At 46.9% G+C, this 15,704-nt stretch overlaps 2 protein-coding genes across 10 annotated transcripts in view; one reads left to right on the forward strand and one right to left on the reverse strand.

The window, feature by feature from the left end:
- The window catches only part of THG1L (tRNA-histidine guanylyltransferase 1 like), a 42,194-nt gene extending 38,832 nt beyond the window's left edge, over positions 1-3,362 (reverse strand). For 3 of the 8 annotated variants that reach the window (XM_029583393.1, XM_029583392.1, XM_029583391.1), the window contains exon 1: positions 3,026-3,362. In XM_029583393.1, the coding sequence (XP_029439253.1) occupies positions 3,026-3,336 (311 nt within the window). In that variant the 5' untranslated portion in view covers positions 3,337-3,362. Of the gene's footprint in view, positions 1-2,854; positions 2,873-2,956 lie in introns of those variants that run through there. The other 5 variants (XM_029583394.1, XM_029583398.1, XM_029583395.1 and 2 more) reach the window with 5 other exon arrangements.
- Positions 3,363-3,465: 103 nt separating this feature from the next.
- LSM11 (LSM11, U7 small nuclear RNA associated) lies at positions 3,466-13,693 on the forward strand. 2 transcript variants are annotated; one of them, XM_029583400.1, is made up of 4 exons: positions 3,466-3,864; positions 9,802-9,941; positions 10,418-10,501; positions 12,610-13,693. In XM_029583400.1, exons 1-4 carry the CDS (start codon positions 3,489-3,491, stop codon positions 12,943-12,945), a joined length of 936 nt encoding a protein of 311 aa, XP_029439260.1. In that variant the 5' UTR covers positions 3,466-3,488; the 3' UTR covers positions 12,946-13,693. The 2 variants fall into 2 exon arrangements, with proteins under 2 accessions (XP_029439260.1, XP_029439261.1); XM_029583401.1 differs by lacking the exon at positions 9,802-9,941 and having other exon boundaries at positions 3,466-3,953.
- Positions 13,694-15,704: the final 2,011 nt, after the last annotated feature.

The following is a 15,704-nucleotide window of genomic DNA, read 5'->3' on the forward strand; positions in this document are numbered from 1 at the left end:
AAGGCAAGCTGACCCAATCCTAGGTTTATCACAATGTATGCATGCATTTTCAAGCTGGTCCTGGAGTACTACCCTAGCCAGTCTAGTTTTCAGGATATCCACGATGAATTTGCATGTCATAGATTTGCATGCAATGGAGACAATACCCAGAGAAATTGCCGAAAAGCCTACTGATGACTATCAGAGCTAATGAACAGTGCGCTCTGGATACACAAGAACTGATCAAGCATTCAAATTCCTCTTGTCAGGGGTCAGAATTAGCACTGATCGTGTCTGTTTAAAGTCTATAATAATTTTCAAAAGAGCACGCTCGTTCCCGTTGCATTTTCTTTGACTGTCTAAGAAAACAGAGGATAGTGCAGTTTCAGTAATCCAGTGGATTACAAGATTCGAAGCAGCATGGTTTTACCAAAGGTACGTCTTGTCAGATGAATCTGATCAATTTCTCTGACTGGGTGACCAGAGCTTTGGATCAGGGGAGAGTGTTTGTATTTCAATAAAGCCTTTTCCAATGGTTCCGCATTGATAACTTATAAATAAATTGAGCACCTTTAGTATGGGCCCTAACGTGATTGACTGGGTGGTGACAAAGGGTAGCGATAAATTGAGTTCACTCTGTGAAGGAAGGCATTACTTGTGGTGTGCGGCTGGAATCTGTCCTTTTCAGCATTTTCATGAGCGACATTGCGTAATGTCAGGGAAGGTTTGTCTGTGCTGATATCAAAATCTGCCACAGGGTAGACAGCCAGGAAAGTGTGAAAAATATGAGGAGGGATCTAGCAAAGCTCAAGAAATGATCTATGGTATGGCAACTAAGATTTAATGCTAAAAAATGCAGTTATGCATTTGGGCTGCAAAAATCCAAGGGAGAGGATAGTATAGAGGGTGAAATTCTTCTAAGCACGAAAGAAGAGAAGGATCTGGTTGTGACTGTATGTGATAGCCAAACAGCTGGATAAGGCAAAGGCAGAAGCCAGAGTCTTTACTGCATAGGGAGAGGAATGGTCTGCAGATAAAGGAAAGTGATATTTACCCCTGTATAGGGCCCTGAGACCTCATCTGGAATACTGTGTACAATTCTGGAGACTGCAATTTTAAAAGGATAAAAACAAGTTGGAGTTGGTCCAGAAGGTGGCTTTGTTCTAAAGCATACGAGGACAGACGTAAAGTCTAAACAAGTGTATCCTAGAAGAAAGGCGAGATAGGGGAGTTTGACTAATTCCTTAGATTATTATTCCTGAGTCTCCCCTCTTACACCCTCATCCCCTGACCTCTCATTCTACAGCCTCCTTGCCATTGAAAGCAACTCACCTCCTTTGCATAGAAAACTTGGAGGTATTTAAATGTCTCTATTTCTTTACAGAGAGGGTGGTGGATGCATGGAACAGCCTCCCTGTGTAGGTAGTTGAGACAAGACCAGTATCTGAATTTTAAAAAGCATAGAATAAACACAGGGGATCTCAGAGAGCGGTGGGGATTGTAAAGCTGAATTAATTGATGTGGATGAGCGGCCATATCATACTTTCGAGGGTGTACTTGTTTGATGAGCAGTGCAGTGTGAGTGGCAAAGCTTAAGGTGCATTCATGTTTATTTTTTTACTTTCACAGAACAAAAGCAAACTCCTCTCAAATGAACACTCACTACAAAGTGGTAACTTTAGAGAGGAAAATAGTGTCTTTAACTATTTACCATAAGCACATTCACTCAGACTGGAGACAATATCATCGACATATGCTCGTAATAGGATTTAATCCGCTGTCTCTCGCCCTCAATGGGCCGCAGGCAGTAGTCAGCCTATGAGCAAAAAACTTTTAATCATTTATTGTCTCCCATCTATTATAACAATTTTGTCTTTTTTATCTTTTTAAAGTTTTTATGTATCAACTATTCAAGTTTAATTAAATTAAATATAGAGCATCTATCAGAAAATACTCAACCGGCTTGTTACCCCTGAATATCTAAAGGGAGAATACCTGAATGACCTTCTATTGGCTAAGTATTTCCTTAAAAATATGATATGGCCGCTCATCCACATCAATTAATTCAGCTTTACAATCCCCACCGCTCTCTCAGAGATCCCCTGTGTTTATTCTATGCTTTTTAAAATTCAGATACTGGTCTTGTCTCAACTACCTACACAGGGAGGCTGTTCCATGCATCCACCACCCTCTCTGTAAAGAAATAGAGACATTTAAACCATATTCAGGGTTGAATATCTAAAGGGAGAATACCTGAATGACCTTCTATTGGCTAAGTATTTCCTTAAAAAAATCGCTTTTGGGTAACAAGCCGGTTGAGTATTTTCTGATAGATGCTCTATATTTAATTTAATTAAACTTGAATAGTTGATACATAAAAACTTTAAAAAGATAAAAAAGACAAAATTGTTATAATAGACGGGAGACAATAAATGATTAAAAGTTTTTTGCTCAAAGGCTGACTACTGCCTGCGGCCCATTGAGGGCGAGAGACAGCGGATTAAATCCTATTACGAGCATATGTCGATGATATTGTCTCCAGTCTGAGTGAATGTGCTTATGGTAAATAGTTAAAGACACTATTTTCCTCTCTAAAGTTACCACTTTGTAGTGAGTATTTTTTTACTTTGACATCTTATTGCTCTTTTCAGCGCTTCCAGATCTAATGGAATTTTCTTTTATTGGGTGCCATGCCCCTTCTCATCGACCTGGATTGTCCCCCATTTTTAAACCCTCTTCCGATAGTCCTCTGAGATGCATGCGGCAGCAGGTACAGCGGCGCTGTTAGCCAGGTAATAGGTGAGGGCTGTGACTGTTACCGCTGCAGTTTCTATAGCAGAATAGGAGTTAATAGAAACACGGAAAGAGAGCATACATTTAACACAGAGGTAACGTCTGCCCTGGAATATTCTCTAAAGCCACCAGGACTGGCACGACTCGCCAGACCGGGGTTTCTGGAATTACAAAGGCTCAGCACCGTGGGATACTGGGATTTGTAGTCGCGCGAGCCATGTGACACACCATGGCCGCGCCTCGCGGCTCTCACTTGTGGAAATTGCGGCCGTCCAGGCGCACCACGACCCAGCAGTTCCGCAGGCACGTGTCGTCCGTCTCGAACTCTCTCACGTACTCGAACTTGCTCTTCGCCATGGACCCGAGCGCACTTGCGGGAACACCATTCAGGCGCCGCCGGAGCAAACCAGGGGCCAGCAAGCCGGCAGCACGCGATAACACCATTACCGGAAACGGAACACCGTGTAGGCGAAAAGGTCGAAACTCCTCTAGCCGCTGGGTGACTCTCTCTCTATGGTCGGGTCTAGCTCCATGGTTTTCAGTGGTAGCTGGTGACGTCATCATCCCTTGCCCTATGGAAAAGTGATGCTTGCGCGTCGGGGGTTTAGTCCTCGTGCTGTGTCCGGAAGCGGGAGCGCCGGGAGGGGGGGGGGCGGTGCTCTGCTCTCGCCCGGAGGCGGTACTGCAAGCGGCCCCGGCCTGCGGGTCTTGCAAACATGGAGGAGGAGGAGCGGCAGGGAGCTGGGGTTGTCGCCGCTGCTGCCAGCTCTCTGGACGTCAGCTCGGAGCTCTTCGACCCTCTCCTGGCTCTCTACTCCCCCTGCACGCCGATCCCCTTCCCCAACGTGCGCTGCTTCAATAACTTGGCCGAGTACGAGAGTTTCCTGCAGCGCGGGGGCCTGCGGGCCCGCGGGGCGCCGTCCTCCAGGAAGGCGTCCAAGCTGCGCAAGCACCGCGGGCCGCCGCCGCCGGATCCTGCTAGGATCGAAAGGCTGAAACAGCTCATGGTGACCAGGGAAGGGGAGGGTGAAGGAGCCCCCCGGGAGCCCCGGAGGAAGAGAATCCCCAAGAACGTGCTCACCCGAATGCCCCGTGAGTATAGGGGGATCGTGTTGATAGGTTTCTGGTACCCTGAACCGTGCTCCGAGGAGATAATACAGAAATCTCCCTGGTCGAAAAAGGTTAGCAAAAGTCAAGATCACTTTAAAACACATTTTTTGTTTTTCCAAACTGAATAAGGTACCGCTAGGTAGAAAAGGAAAGTAAATTATTTGTGAGAGTTTGTATTGGGCTAGTTTTTAGTAGGTTGATGCTACACCTCCATTGTAATGCAACCTGTAAGTTGTTTTTTCCTTTGAGGGGACATTATGCTTATTTTATTCTGTATGGACGTTCAATTTTACAAGTGTCTGTTTTCCTAACCCATGGCTGTCAGTGGGTTCGAAAATTGATGCCTGTAAAATTGTGCATCGGTTGTCCAACCCGCTGACAGCCACCTCTACCGCTAAATAAGTGGGTGTTAGGGACACGCTATTAGCATGACACCTCATTTACAGGCTGATACAGTACAGTGCGCTTCCCCCCCCCCCGAGACTAATAGCGCCCGCAACATGCAGATGCATGTTGATGGCCCTATTAGTCATTCCCGTGCAATACAGTAAGTAAAATGTGCAGCCAAGCCACACATTTTATTTTAAGAAATTAGTGCCTACCCAAAGGTAGGTGTTAATTTATGCCAGCGCCAGGGAAGTGCATAGAAAAGCAGTAAAAACTGCTTTTCTGTGCACCCTCCGACTTAATATCATGGCGATATTAAGTCTGAGGTCCCAAAAGTAAAAAAAAAAAAAAAAAAAAAGTAAAAAAAAATAAAATTAAAATGGGCTCGTGGGTTGAAAACCGGATGCTCAGTTTTGCTGGCATCCGGTTTCCGAACCCATGGCTGTCAGCGGCTTTGAGAACCAACGCCGGCAAAATTGAGCGTCGGCTGTCAAACTCACTGACAGCCGCCGCTTCCGTCAAAAAGAGGCGCTAGGGACGCGCTAGTGTCCTTAGCGCCTCTTTTTACTGCCAGCCCTAATTTAAATAAATTAAGTTACTGAATCGCGCGCACAGGAGAGTGGCCTGTGCGCCGGGAGAGCCGCTTTCCCGCTTGGTTTACTGTATCTGCCCGTTAAATAGAGAATTGCACGCCCAGGAGTGCGGGCGTTCAACACAGAGCACCGGCTCTCCTGCACTTTTTACAGTATCGACCTGCTAATGGGAGCAGAACTCATAAGCTGGTCACATGTATATTCAGTCGGTCTAGTAAAAAGGTATCCTTTTACAACAGCTCTGACCTCTTTATTTATTGGCTCGCCGACCAGCCAATCGGGGGACAGCCCCAATTGGACTTTAAATTCTTCGCGGCTCCCGGACAGAGCCCTCTTCGGCCACAGACTCAGCAGGAGGAAGAGAGGCCTGAACGCCGACAGGGCCTGCGCGATCTGCGCCGGAGACCCGCCAGGGTAAGGCCTACTACTTTCACTCTTACCTGCGACCGCCTCCAGCGCCAACCACAAGGCAGCCCCTGCCTTCTCTCCGCTGACGCTCCACCGCCGTTCTGCTGCTTCCTCTTCTGCTGCCGACAGCCAATCCAGCGCTCCCATCTTCGGCAGCCAACCCGGCGCCTGGACTCCCTCCCCGACCAGCCAATCGGGGGACAGCCCCGATTGGACTTTAAATTCTTCACAGCTCCAAGGCGTCGCGCGCTGAAGGAGCACGACAAAGGGGCCTGCCCCTTTGAGCGCCCCTTCGAGCAGCCCCTTCAGACAGCCCAGAAGAATTTTCGTGGTCTCCAAGCGGACGCTGAATATCTGCAGTAAGTTCCAACGCTTTTTTGCCACGCACGTGCCGTAAATGACATTAAAGCACCTCGTATGTCCAACCCAAGCAATGCCTCCCTAAACAGTAATGCTGTGACCTTCCAGGACAGAAACTCTGCCAGCAACCGGTCAGACAACCCCATTCACGCCTACGGAGGACAGAGCACTCTTCCAGCCGAACCAACAAACATACAAACACTGTCATCATTCATCCAAACCTCTCCTCAATCAGACAGACACCTTCTTTCATCCATTCATCTCAGACTAAACTTCCTCCAGAACTCCACTCATCATGCACACTTACAACATCCCAATCATCCACAACCAAAGGAGAACCCCTTCATCTAACACCATCAACGTCATACAAAAAAGAATTATCCCTATCATGACATCTCCATTGAACCAACTTCTAGGCCTCACGCTACTCTCAGTAACCCTCTTCAATGCGCAATCCTTAACTAAGAAGACACATTCTCAATGATTCTTTTGGATTCCAACCCAGACATCTGTGCCATCACAGAAACCTGGTTAAAAAACTCAGACATCGCCTTAACCAACTAACTACCCATCCAGACCTATGACATCTTCACCTTCCATAAACACAAAAAAAGAGGAGGCGGACTTCTTCTAGCCACCAAGAAAGAACTCAGACTGACCGCACATTCAATCAAGACAGAGTCCAAACTGGAATTGGGCCTAGTCAAGTCAAAACATCTACAAATACTGTTAGTCTACGCTCCTCCGGGAGTTCTAGAAACGGACCCCTCACCCCTCATAGAATCCATTGTGAAACATATTAACTCAGACCTTCCAACAATGATCATGGGGGACTTCAACCTCCATACAAACGCAACACCTCGCTCTGCGAACTGTGAAGCCCTCCTCACCACCCTTGGAGCTATGGGATTCACTCAGACCATCAACAGCCCCACACATAAAGCTGGACACACTCTGGACCTAATATTCATCAACGCTATTTTCACTTGCACAGTAGAACCCACCTGTACCCCAATCCCTTGGTCAGATCATTTCCTGATAGAATCTTCCTTCTCCACACACAAACAGACACACACTTCCCCACACCTTTCTACCATTCAATTCAGGAAAGCATGTCCATCTGATACACTCAGCTATCAACTCTCCAAAGAACTCTCTAACTTAGACCTAGCTAACCCTGACTCAGCCCTATCCTCCTGGCAAAAGATTACAGAAGCAGTCGCAAATAAATGGTGCCCAATAGTCTCCAAATCAATCAACCCAACAAAAAAGGGAAATCAACCCTGGTTCAGCACTGAACTTAAACAGATGAAACAGGACTTACGCCATAAAGAAAATAGATGGTGCAAAACCCCTAACACATCTACCCTTGCAACATACAAGGGATTCTTACATCACTACAGGACCACCATTCTACAGAAAAAAAAGGAATACTATGCAAACAAAATACACCATTTCCAATATGATGCCCAGGCCCTATTCACCTACGTAACACAAATCACTAAATCTACCCCCCCCCCACCTATCCCAGACGAACAAGCTCTTTCCAAGGCTAATGAGCTTGCTTCATTCTTTCAACAGAAGATCTTAAATACCCTCACCCTCCTTCCTCCAAATACAACACCTCTCAAGTCAGGCGAGAATCCCCAGTCTCTTACTAGACCCAAATTTGACAGTTTTGAATCAATCTCCACTAAAGAGATTGAATCCCTTCTAAAAAGACAGAAACCATCTAGCCATCCGGCTGATAACATCCCATCGAGACTCCTGCTTCTCATCCCAAACGCAATCTCAGGACCTCTGACCAGCATCATAAACAGCCTTCTAACACAAGGAAGCTACCCAGACAGTCTCAAAACCGCCTCACTCAAGCCCCTCCTCAAGAAACACAACTTAGACCCTAATGTACTAGCTAATTTCAGACCCATCTCTAACCTCCCTTTCGTTGCCAAACTAACGGAGAAACTGGTAAACACCCAACTTTCTGAATATCTAGAAGACCACAAGATCCTATACCCTTCGCAATATGGTTTCCGTAAATCACGCAACACGGAAACCCTCCTCATTTCACTTACAGACCATATTATTATGGGGTTAGACAAAGGACACTCCTTTTTATTAGTCCTGTTAGACATCTCGGCGGCATTTTGACACAGTCAACCATACCATCCTGCTGGATCGCCTAGCAGATATCAGCATCTCCGGATCTGCCCACAACTGGTTCAAGTCCTTCCTCAACAATAGGACTTTTAAAGTCAAAATCAACAATAAAGAGTCACCCCTAACAAAATCAACTCTTGGTGTACCACAAGGTTCCTCCTTATCCCCAACCCTCTTTAACATATACCTCCTCCCCTTCTGCCAACTGTTAACAGATCTCAACCTAATTCATTATCTGTACGCAGACGACGTGCAGATTCTAATCCCTATAACAGAATCTATCTCAAAAGCGCTCACTCATTGGAATAACTGCCTTCTATCCATCACTAATCTACTCAACAGCTTAAACCTGGTTTTCAACGCCTCCAAGACAGAGCTGCTCCACATCTCCTCAAATGAAAACAATATCTCCCCACCATCACCACACTTTTCTCACATTACCTGTAAGCAGGTTAGAGACCTTGGGGTAATACTAGACAATCGACTAAACCTAAAGAAAATGGTCAACACAACCTCCAAAGACTGTTTCTACAGACTACAGGTTCTAAAACGACTTAAACCAGTCTTATTCTTCCATGACTTCAGGACAGTCCTCCAAGCGCTACTATTCGCCAAAATAGACTACTGCAGTGCCCTTTTCCTAGGCCTCCCCAAATCCACTACCAAATCACTGCAGATGATTCAAAATGCGGCAGCGAGATTGCTGACCAGTACCAGCCGCGGCGAACACATCTCACCCATCCTCAAGAACCTACATTGGTTACCAGTTAATTTCAGAATTCTATACAAATCAATCACCTTAATTCACAAAACCATCCATCATCATCTTCAACTCGACCTGGAAATCCCATTCAAACTCCACTCCTCTAACAGACCAACTAGGGATATTCTCAAAGGCACTCTGAAATTTCCCCCACTAAAGCCTCACGCCTCTCTACGACCAAAGACAGAGCTTTTTCGATAGCTGGCCCATCTATCTGGAATAGCATCCCATCAAATCTCAGACTGGAGCCCTGCCTTTTAACTTTTAGAAAAAGACTTAAAACCTGGCTCTTTCACCAAGCCTTCACAGATCCACCAGACAATCACTAGTTGACCTTCACTCTTACCCGACCTGGCATTTACATTCACGAATGGACTCTGACTCTTCCAGGTTAAAGCACCTATTAAGCTTTAACCGTACGCTCTATGGTAATACCTTATATTTTTCCTGCCTTATCTTCTTTCCAGCTTGTCGCAAGTTTCCAAGTTCTCTTTCCCTGTTGATTGTAACTTTGACTTATTCCTACCTATTGTTTAGCTCTCGTTTACTTGAATTGTTACTCCAGTTATACCCTTGTTAAATGTAAACCGATCCGATATGGTTATTACTATGAAGGTCGGTATAAAAAACTGTTAAATAAATAAATAAATTTATTTCTGCTTTTCTACACTGAAAATAGGTATTGACAGTCCTGCAGTGGCTTGTATGTAAAGTAGCAGTAGATAGATCATGGATGTTAGGAGATCAAAGATTTGAGCTGACTCAGTCTTAAGATGTGACGTGTCAACTTGAGATATGATTCCATCTACCTGAGATCTCCATATATTTGGGGAAGGGGGAAACCAGAAGAGCAAAATAATGTCAGGGGTCGGCAAATTTGTTAAAGCACAAAAAAGAAAGGGGGGTGTTTTTCTTTTTTTATATTCCACACCTGTAAATAAAGAGGACTTGTAATCTGCCTATATAGTAATAATATGGATGGTGATACAGGCAGTATTTGCAGTTATTTGCACCAGTGTCAACTGAAGCTAACCAGATTTGGTGGTGTAAGGTACCTGGACTGCAAGGCTCTTAAAAATACGTGTTGGGATTAGCAGCAGCTTTCACAGGTGTAGGTTCTATGTTTTTGTGGTTTTCTGCCCCAGAACAATGCCAGTTCTAGATGTGTATAGATTGGTGTTTCATTTGGCCCCTATACTGCGCTGCTAAATGACTGTGACTTATCACGCTGGTGTTTTCTATGTTTAGTGAATAAGGGCAGCCCGTTGGGGGAGTTATACCGCTGTGTTCGGGACCGGATAAAGATCAATGTGCACATCCGCACCTTCAAGGGACTGCGTGGCGTGTGTGCAGGATTCCTGGTGGCCTTCGACAAATTCTGGAACATGGTAACATTTGGGGAGCTTTTTAGTGGTTGCTGGAGGTCACTGGGGCCTGGAATAAACAGTGATCACATTCTTCTGTGTAATGTGCTATCAAGAGGGATAATCTGATTAATCAGTGTGGCCTTCTTTTAATACAGTTGGAGGAAGAATTAGCATTTGTACAGAACTCTCCATTCAGAAAGCGTGATGGCATGATTTATAATTGTACCAAGACAGCTACACAAATTTTCCATTAGCAGAAATTACCCTGCTCTCTGACTTATACCTGGCATGTGAGGAGTAGAAAGGAACAATGTCATTATGATGAATAAACTGAGGTCACAGTGCATGCAACAGAGTTGGGGCCTCAGATCCCTGTCCTAATCATGAGATCCCTGCTCCTGCTATGTACCATGGATGGGCTGGAATATAGTGGGACATATATAAGATGGAGATAGAGGCCTTCCAATTGGTTGTGGTGTTCTTGTCTCTCTATGCAGGCCCTCACAGATGTGGATGAGACATATAGGAAGCCTGTGCTGGGCAAGGCCTTCTTCCATGAGCCTCAGCTTACTCTCACCAGGGTAAGCACATTGCAGATCCATTTCTGATATTTAATGTTTAGATACAAACATTTTTGGACAGGGGTTTGGGACCTGGCACTGACTTGTCCTGTGTGCTGCCTGGCAGGAGGCTCGGGATTCGTGTACAGCTTGGGCAGCTCTGGTGTTCCTAACAAACACCTGCAGGACAAGGGGGTGATCCTATAGTGGTACCTGCCGGCTGGCTGCCTCCTATGTAGAAGGCACCCCATTCTCAGCTGTAAACATTTGAGGGGTGCCATTCCAGGAGTGTGGTTCTGCCTTGGCTGCAGCACGTGCACCACATACTCCTTGATTTGCTAAGAGATGTGGTCCTTACAGTGCTGACACGCAGTGTGAGTCCCTGTTCCGATGCTGGAGCGCTCTCTGCTCTGTCATGGGAATGTAGTGTAGCCCCATTGCTTAAAAATTCTATGGGATTCCTGGTCTGGGAGGGATGTGGAGAATAGTTTTCCAGGGTCTTCCAGTGACATGCGTGCTGCTTTAACTTCAGTTCAAAATGGAAGAGAGGGCACTTGGGATATGTTTCTCCCAACGACAAGTGTTTTATTGGAGGTAGCTGACAGGTAATTATGCACAGAGCCAGGCTATTTAGAGTTCCTCTGCTTAAAAAGAGGATAACTCCTTGGCCAGGACTGAGCCTAGAGGGATGTGAGACCCCTTAAACATAATTACAATTACATCTCTCCCCTTCCCAGGCCTGGCCCCAATGCATTCTGCCTTCCTTCCACCCTGGCCCACCACACCAGACTAAGCCTCCTAGCAACCTGTGTTGCTGTGACTGCCTCCTCCTCCTGGTCTGTGGGCTTCTTCCTCTGGCTGAAATGTTTGTTCTCTCACAGCCTTGGCAGGGACTTACTGTTGCCCCCTCTGAACCCTACAGGCATGCCCCTGCTACAAACGGTGCTTTTGCTCTCTTTTATGTATGGAAAAATTTAGCTTGGGAACTTCTGCCGCATGTAGGCTTCTTCTCAGGGGTCGAAGTAATAAACTGAAGATTGAAAACCGTATACTAAAAATGTTTTAAAACTCCTGATGCATTAGCACACCTTTTAAGGCATTTGGGGTTTGAAAAACAAAACACGCTACCCAACAATGTGCATAAAAACATGATTTATGCGTACAAAAACTGTTTTCAGTGCAGCCCGCACATTTTCTGCACATAAATCATAAGCACAGGTTCCAGAGCCCCAGAACTCAAACTTCTGCCTCCAGATTGGCACTGCAGACTTTACTGCACCTTTGACTAGGCGTTACCTTTCCAGCCCCAAGAACACCCGAGTTAGTCCAGGGCGCACCTCTCTGCACTGGAGGGGGAATAGCTGACGCATGAGAGAGAGGGTGCCGGCCTGTGTGCACAGGGATAAAGTTTGTGCCCGCTGCCGAACGTACCTCGTTCCGTCAGCGGATCTCCAGGTTGTAGGTCAAGAGGGACGAAACACCTGCTTCTAAACATTGTTTGTTTCCTCTCCGCCTCCTCTGTTCAGAAAACAATTAAACTGCCCCAAACGACACACCACCACCTCTTGCTCGTCTGCGAAGCCTCAACTGAATCTCTCCCTTTCTCAGAAGATTCAGTCTAGAATGTTCCTCTTTGAGGAACAAGCTCGGTACTTACACAGACTATTCCTATAAGGGGCTCTATACTGCTAGCAAAAGAGGGGTCACGCACAGAGGTAGAGATAATGAGGTTATACCATTTTTGTGTGTAAAGAACGAAGTCTCGTATTTTTAGTAGGGAGGAAAGCTAGACAGAGCCATAAATCCATTATCCTTTAAAAAAAAAAAAAAAAAAGCAAGCTGCAATTAAGGCAGATTAACTTAGTCTTGGCTTCTTCAGGATCAGGGGAGGAGGGAGCTGAGGAGGATGGGGCAGAGCTAAGGTCCAATTATTGGAACAGGAATGGTCACACGAGGGCCACTGATTGAGCTGGATGTGGAGGGAGACCGGCACAGGACACAGTTCTTGTATCACGCGACTTGGGCCGTGACTGTCTGACTTCCCCTTTCCTGAGCCTGGGGTGGAAAAGGAGGAGCAATGTGCTTTTTGGCATCCTCATACCTCTTTTCTCCTGCTTTTGTTCCTGCAGCTCTTTGACCGCCTCAAAATTCAGGAGTCCCGGCTGCAGGCAGGAGATGAATCCCAGGCGTCTTTACGGCGGCCGGTGGCAGCTGAAGAAGTGAAGCCCTCTGCAGAATCCCAACAGGGGCGAGCCACGGGTGAGGGCAAGGGGCCGGCCGGAGACCACGAGGAAGCTCCGCAGGGCACGTCAGCGGCTACGGCGTGCAAACCCAGTGAAGGCAGCTCCATCCCTGGGGGAAAAGTGAAAGAACCCAGGGTGGATTATCAGCAGGTGTTCACACGGCACATGAAGCAGGTGTTTATACGCGGGGAGAACGTCTTGTTGGTGCATCTCGCACCCTGAGCAGTGCAGAAGCAGAGCTGAAAGAACAAATCCCGTTGTGCCGCGGAGGATCTCTGCTCTCCCACCACAGCGTCTTCCCTGCAGAACTAAAGGCTCTGTTTGCATAGTAAAACCGCTGAAGCGGGAAGCTAGGAAGAAAAGTGGGGGTACCGGCCATGTACAGTCGCTCGCTTTAGAGCAGGGATGGACACTTTTTTCCCCAAAGTGAAAGACCTGTCTGAAGGAAAACGCATGTGGATATTTGAATGCCCTTAGGGAAGCTGAGGCTATGTAACTATTCATGGGGGTTCTAGCAGTCGTGTCCCACCGAACGTACAGTCTGAATTTTTAACAGCGGGGGGGACGTGACCTGCTCTGAGTTAAGCCATGAAGGATGGTGGTGGTGGAAACTTTGCTGGGACTGCTAACCTCGTAGCTGCACTGGGTGATGCTGGAACCCCTGAGCGTGTGCCACCGCGGTGCCAGCCCTCAGAAGGGCTGTGCTGTGTGTGTAGTTACCAGGGTTGCACAGGCTTCTTCCTTGGCCCAGAAAGCTGAGTTTAGTAGGACACCAGTGCCCTCTCTCTCTCTTTAACGTTTTGGTTTGAGAGCCTGGCTGGGTTGCCCTTTTTCAGTCTAACCATGGTCTACCTCAAGAACCAGAGCCCTTGTTCTGTGTGACTTTTTTTTTTTTTTTTAAGCTTAAGTTCAGCATCTCTCACTGTTTCTGGAGTCCTATATGAAAAAGTAATAAAACTTGTTTATCTTACTACCGGTCTGAGCCTTCAGCGCAGTACGGTGCTGCAGCGATGGTTCCTGGTGCAACTGTCGTTGTGCTGTAACAGTAAGCAGACCCATGTTGGCCGTGCATCTGCGGGAGACAGATGTCAGGTTTGGACCGAGCATGCATGGCTGGGCCTTTTGAGGGAATAGATTGCTAGTCCCACGCCAAGGCTGGAGAAGGGAGTGCAACTGTACAGCTACTGCTGGGCCCTGCTCCCTGCATTGCAAGGGCATTAAGCTCTCACAGTTGTTGTTACCCCTAGGGGGGGGTAGTACATGCCTTGTGATAACATAGATCTACATAGCAAAGTCTTATAGTGGTGGCGGCAGGCCTGTAACTCATGCAGTACAGAGCCAGGACCTACCTGCTGAGGACCTAGATTCATCCGCTTGCAGACAACCTTCATGAGCTGGTTTCTCTCTTGGTGCTTCAGATCCAGACTTTTTTTTTTTTTGCTTCCCACTTATTCTATGGTGCAAATAGAGCCCCTCCATTCTGTAGGGAGCACCAGCTACCAGCGTGCTGGCGAGTGAATTCATTTACAGTCTTGTTTCTTACCACTAGATGGCAGCAGTTTAAAGATCAATCAGCCTGATTGGGGGACATTTTGAGTACTAGGTTTTTTGTTTTGTTTTTTTTAGAACCATTGAAAACATGATATAAAAAATATATTTCTCTCTCTAGGCCTAAAATAATAAAATGTAAGAACTCACACTTTCTTTACTCATGGTAAAAATTGAGTTGACTAATGCAGTAACCTAATCCAGGCAAATGGATCAAGAGTGTGGGGGGGGGGGGGGGGGGGAAAGCAGACTGATGCAAAAAATACGCAGCTACAGCTAAGGAAGGCACTTGTACAGACAGCGAGCACTGCTCTAATAATTGTCTATCCCTGTCCTCTCATGCTTCTCTGGTTTGCTCTGTAAAGCCCACCAGCCTCCTGTTATGCAAATCCAGAGAAGCACGAGACCATGGCGCTACATCCAGGGAGCGGGCAGCACGATGGCGACAGCTGTACTCCTATAAGTGCCTGTCCCAGAAAGCTTCCAGAACGATAGACATTGCACATACTGTTCTGCATCTCTGGGGAGGCCTAGGCTCCAATCCCTCTGGCTTGGGTACCTCCGTGCTTAGCCTTGGGGTTTTTGTTTTTTTTCCCCAGGCTTGAAAATTTAACTCCTGGGTCAAGGACAGAGTAAAGCTCATGTACATTTCTGGGGCTCTTGTGCTGTGCCAGAATGATCCAGCACCTGGGTGCGATGGTCCACCAGGGACACAAGAACAGGACCCCCCCAGAAGTTAACACTGAAAATTTAAGAAACGTGTATTTGCCCTGAAAGAGGCCAATGCAGTAATGGGCACTAGACTGCGCTGTTGTGTGTGTGACTTTGTGATTCACTATAGATTTTAGCGCACACACAATGTGTCCAGAAACGAGAGTACAAATCTGCACACACAACTTAGCACTTCTCCATGCACATCCCAGGTTAATGAAGGCATTAGCTATTGGTCAAGGGAGGTGCATTCAAGCCCTGAAGGCTTAATTCGTGTTTCCCTGTGCCTACCCAGATCGGTCCAGACTCCTGTGTTTTGCCTTCCTTCCAGCAGGTGGAGACAGAGAAAGTTTTACAGGCACCACCTCTTAACCTGGTGTGCCACCTGCAGCTCCTCAGTGCAAAGGTTGCTTTTCTGTACCTACAAATAACAAGAAAAAGGGAGATGTCCTGGTGGGGCCATCCCTCCTGGTAGCAGGATAGAACGAGCAGGTTCGGGGATCCCAAATTGCTCTAGCTGTTGCGTCAGGGGGTGAAAGCTGGTGGTCTGGCACCTTCCCCCTTCAGCAAGGATCGCTGGAAGCCTCTGCCACCCTTTGTTCGGGGCCGGAGGCAGGTAACCTCAGTTTGATTGTTTCTAACAGCTCCCAATCCAGTTTCTCTTTTGGGGCAGGCCACACGGTCCGCGACCCACCGAGCCAAGCCACCGTCAAGCCCTTGCT

Source organism: Rhinatrema bivittatum, chromosome 18, assembly GCF_901001135.1.
Source record: "Rhinatrema bivittatum chromosome 18, aRhiBiv1.1, whole genome shotgun sequence".
Classification (NCBI taxonomy): Eukaryota; Metazoa; Chordata; class Amphibia; order Gymnophiona; family Rhinatrematidae; genus Rhinatrema; species Rhinatrema bivittatum.

What these genes read in the sequence shown, in the direction of transcription:
- LSM11 (XM_029583400.1), top strand. Translation starts at nt 3,489, where the DNA reads ATGGAGGAGGAGGAGCGGCAGGGAGCTGGGGTTGTCGCCGCTGCTGCC. An exon ending in CGTGCTCACCCGAATGCCCC is followed by an intron (nt 3,865 to 9,801) that starts GTGAGTATAGGG and finishes TTCTATGTTTAG; the next exon opens with TGAATAAGGGCAGCCCGTTG. An exon ending in CTCAGCTTACTCTCACCAGG is followed by an intron (nt 10,502 to 12,609) that starts GTAAGCACATTG and finishes TTGTTCCTGCAG; the next exon opens with CTCTTTGACCGCCTCAAAAT.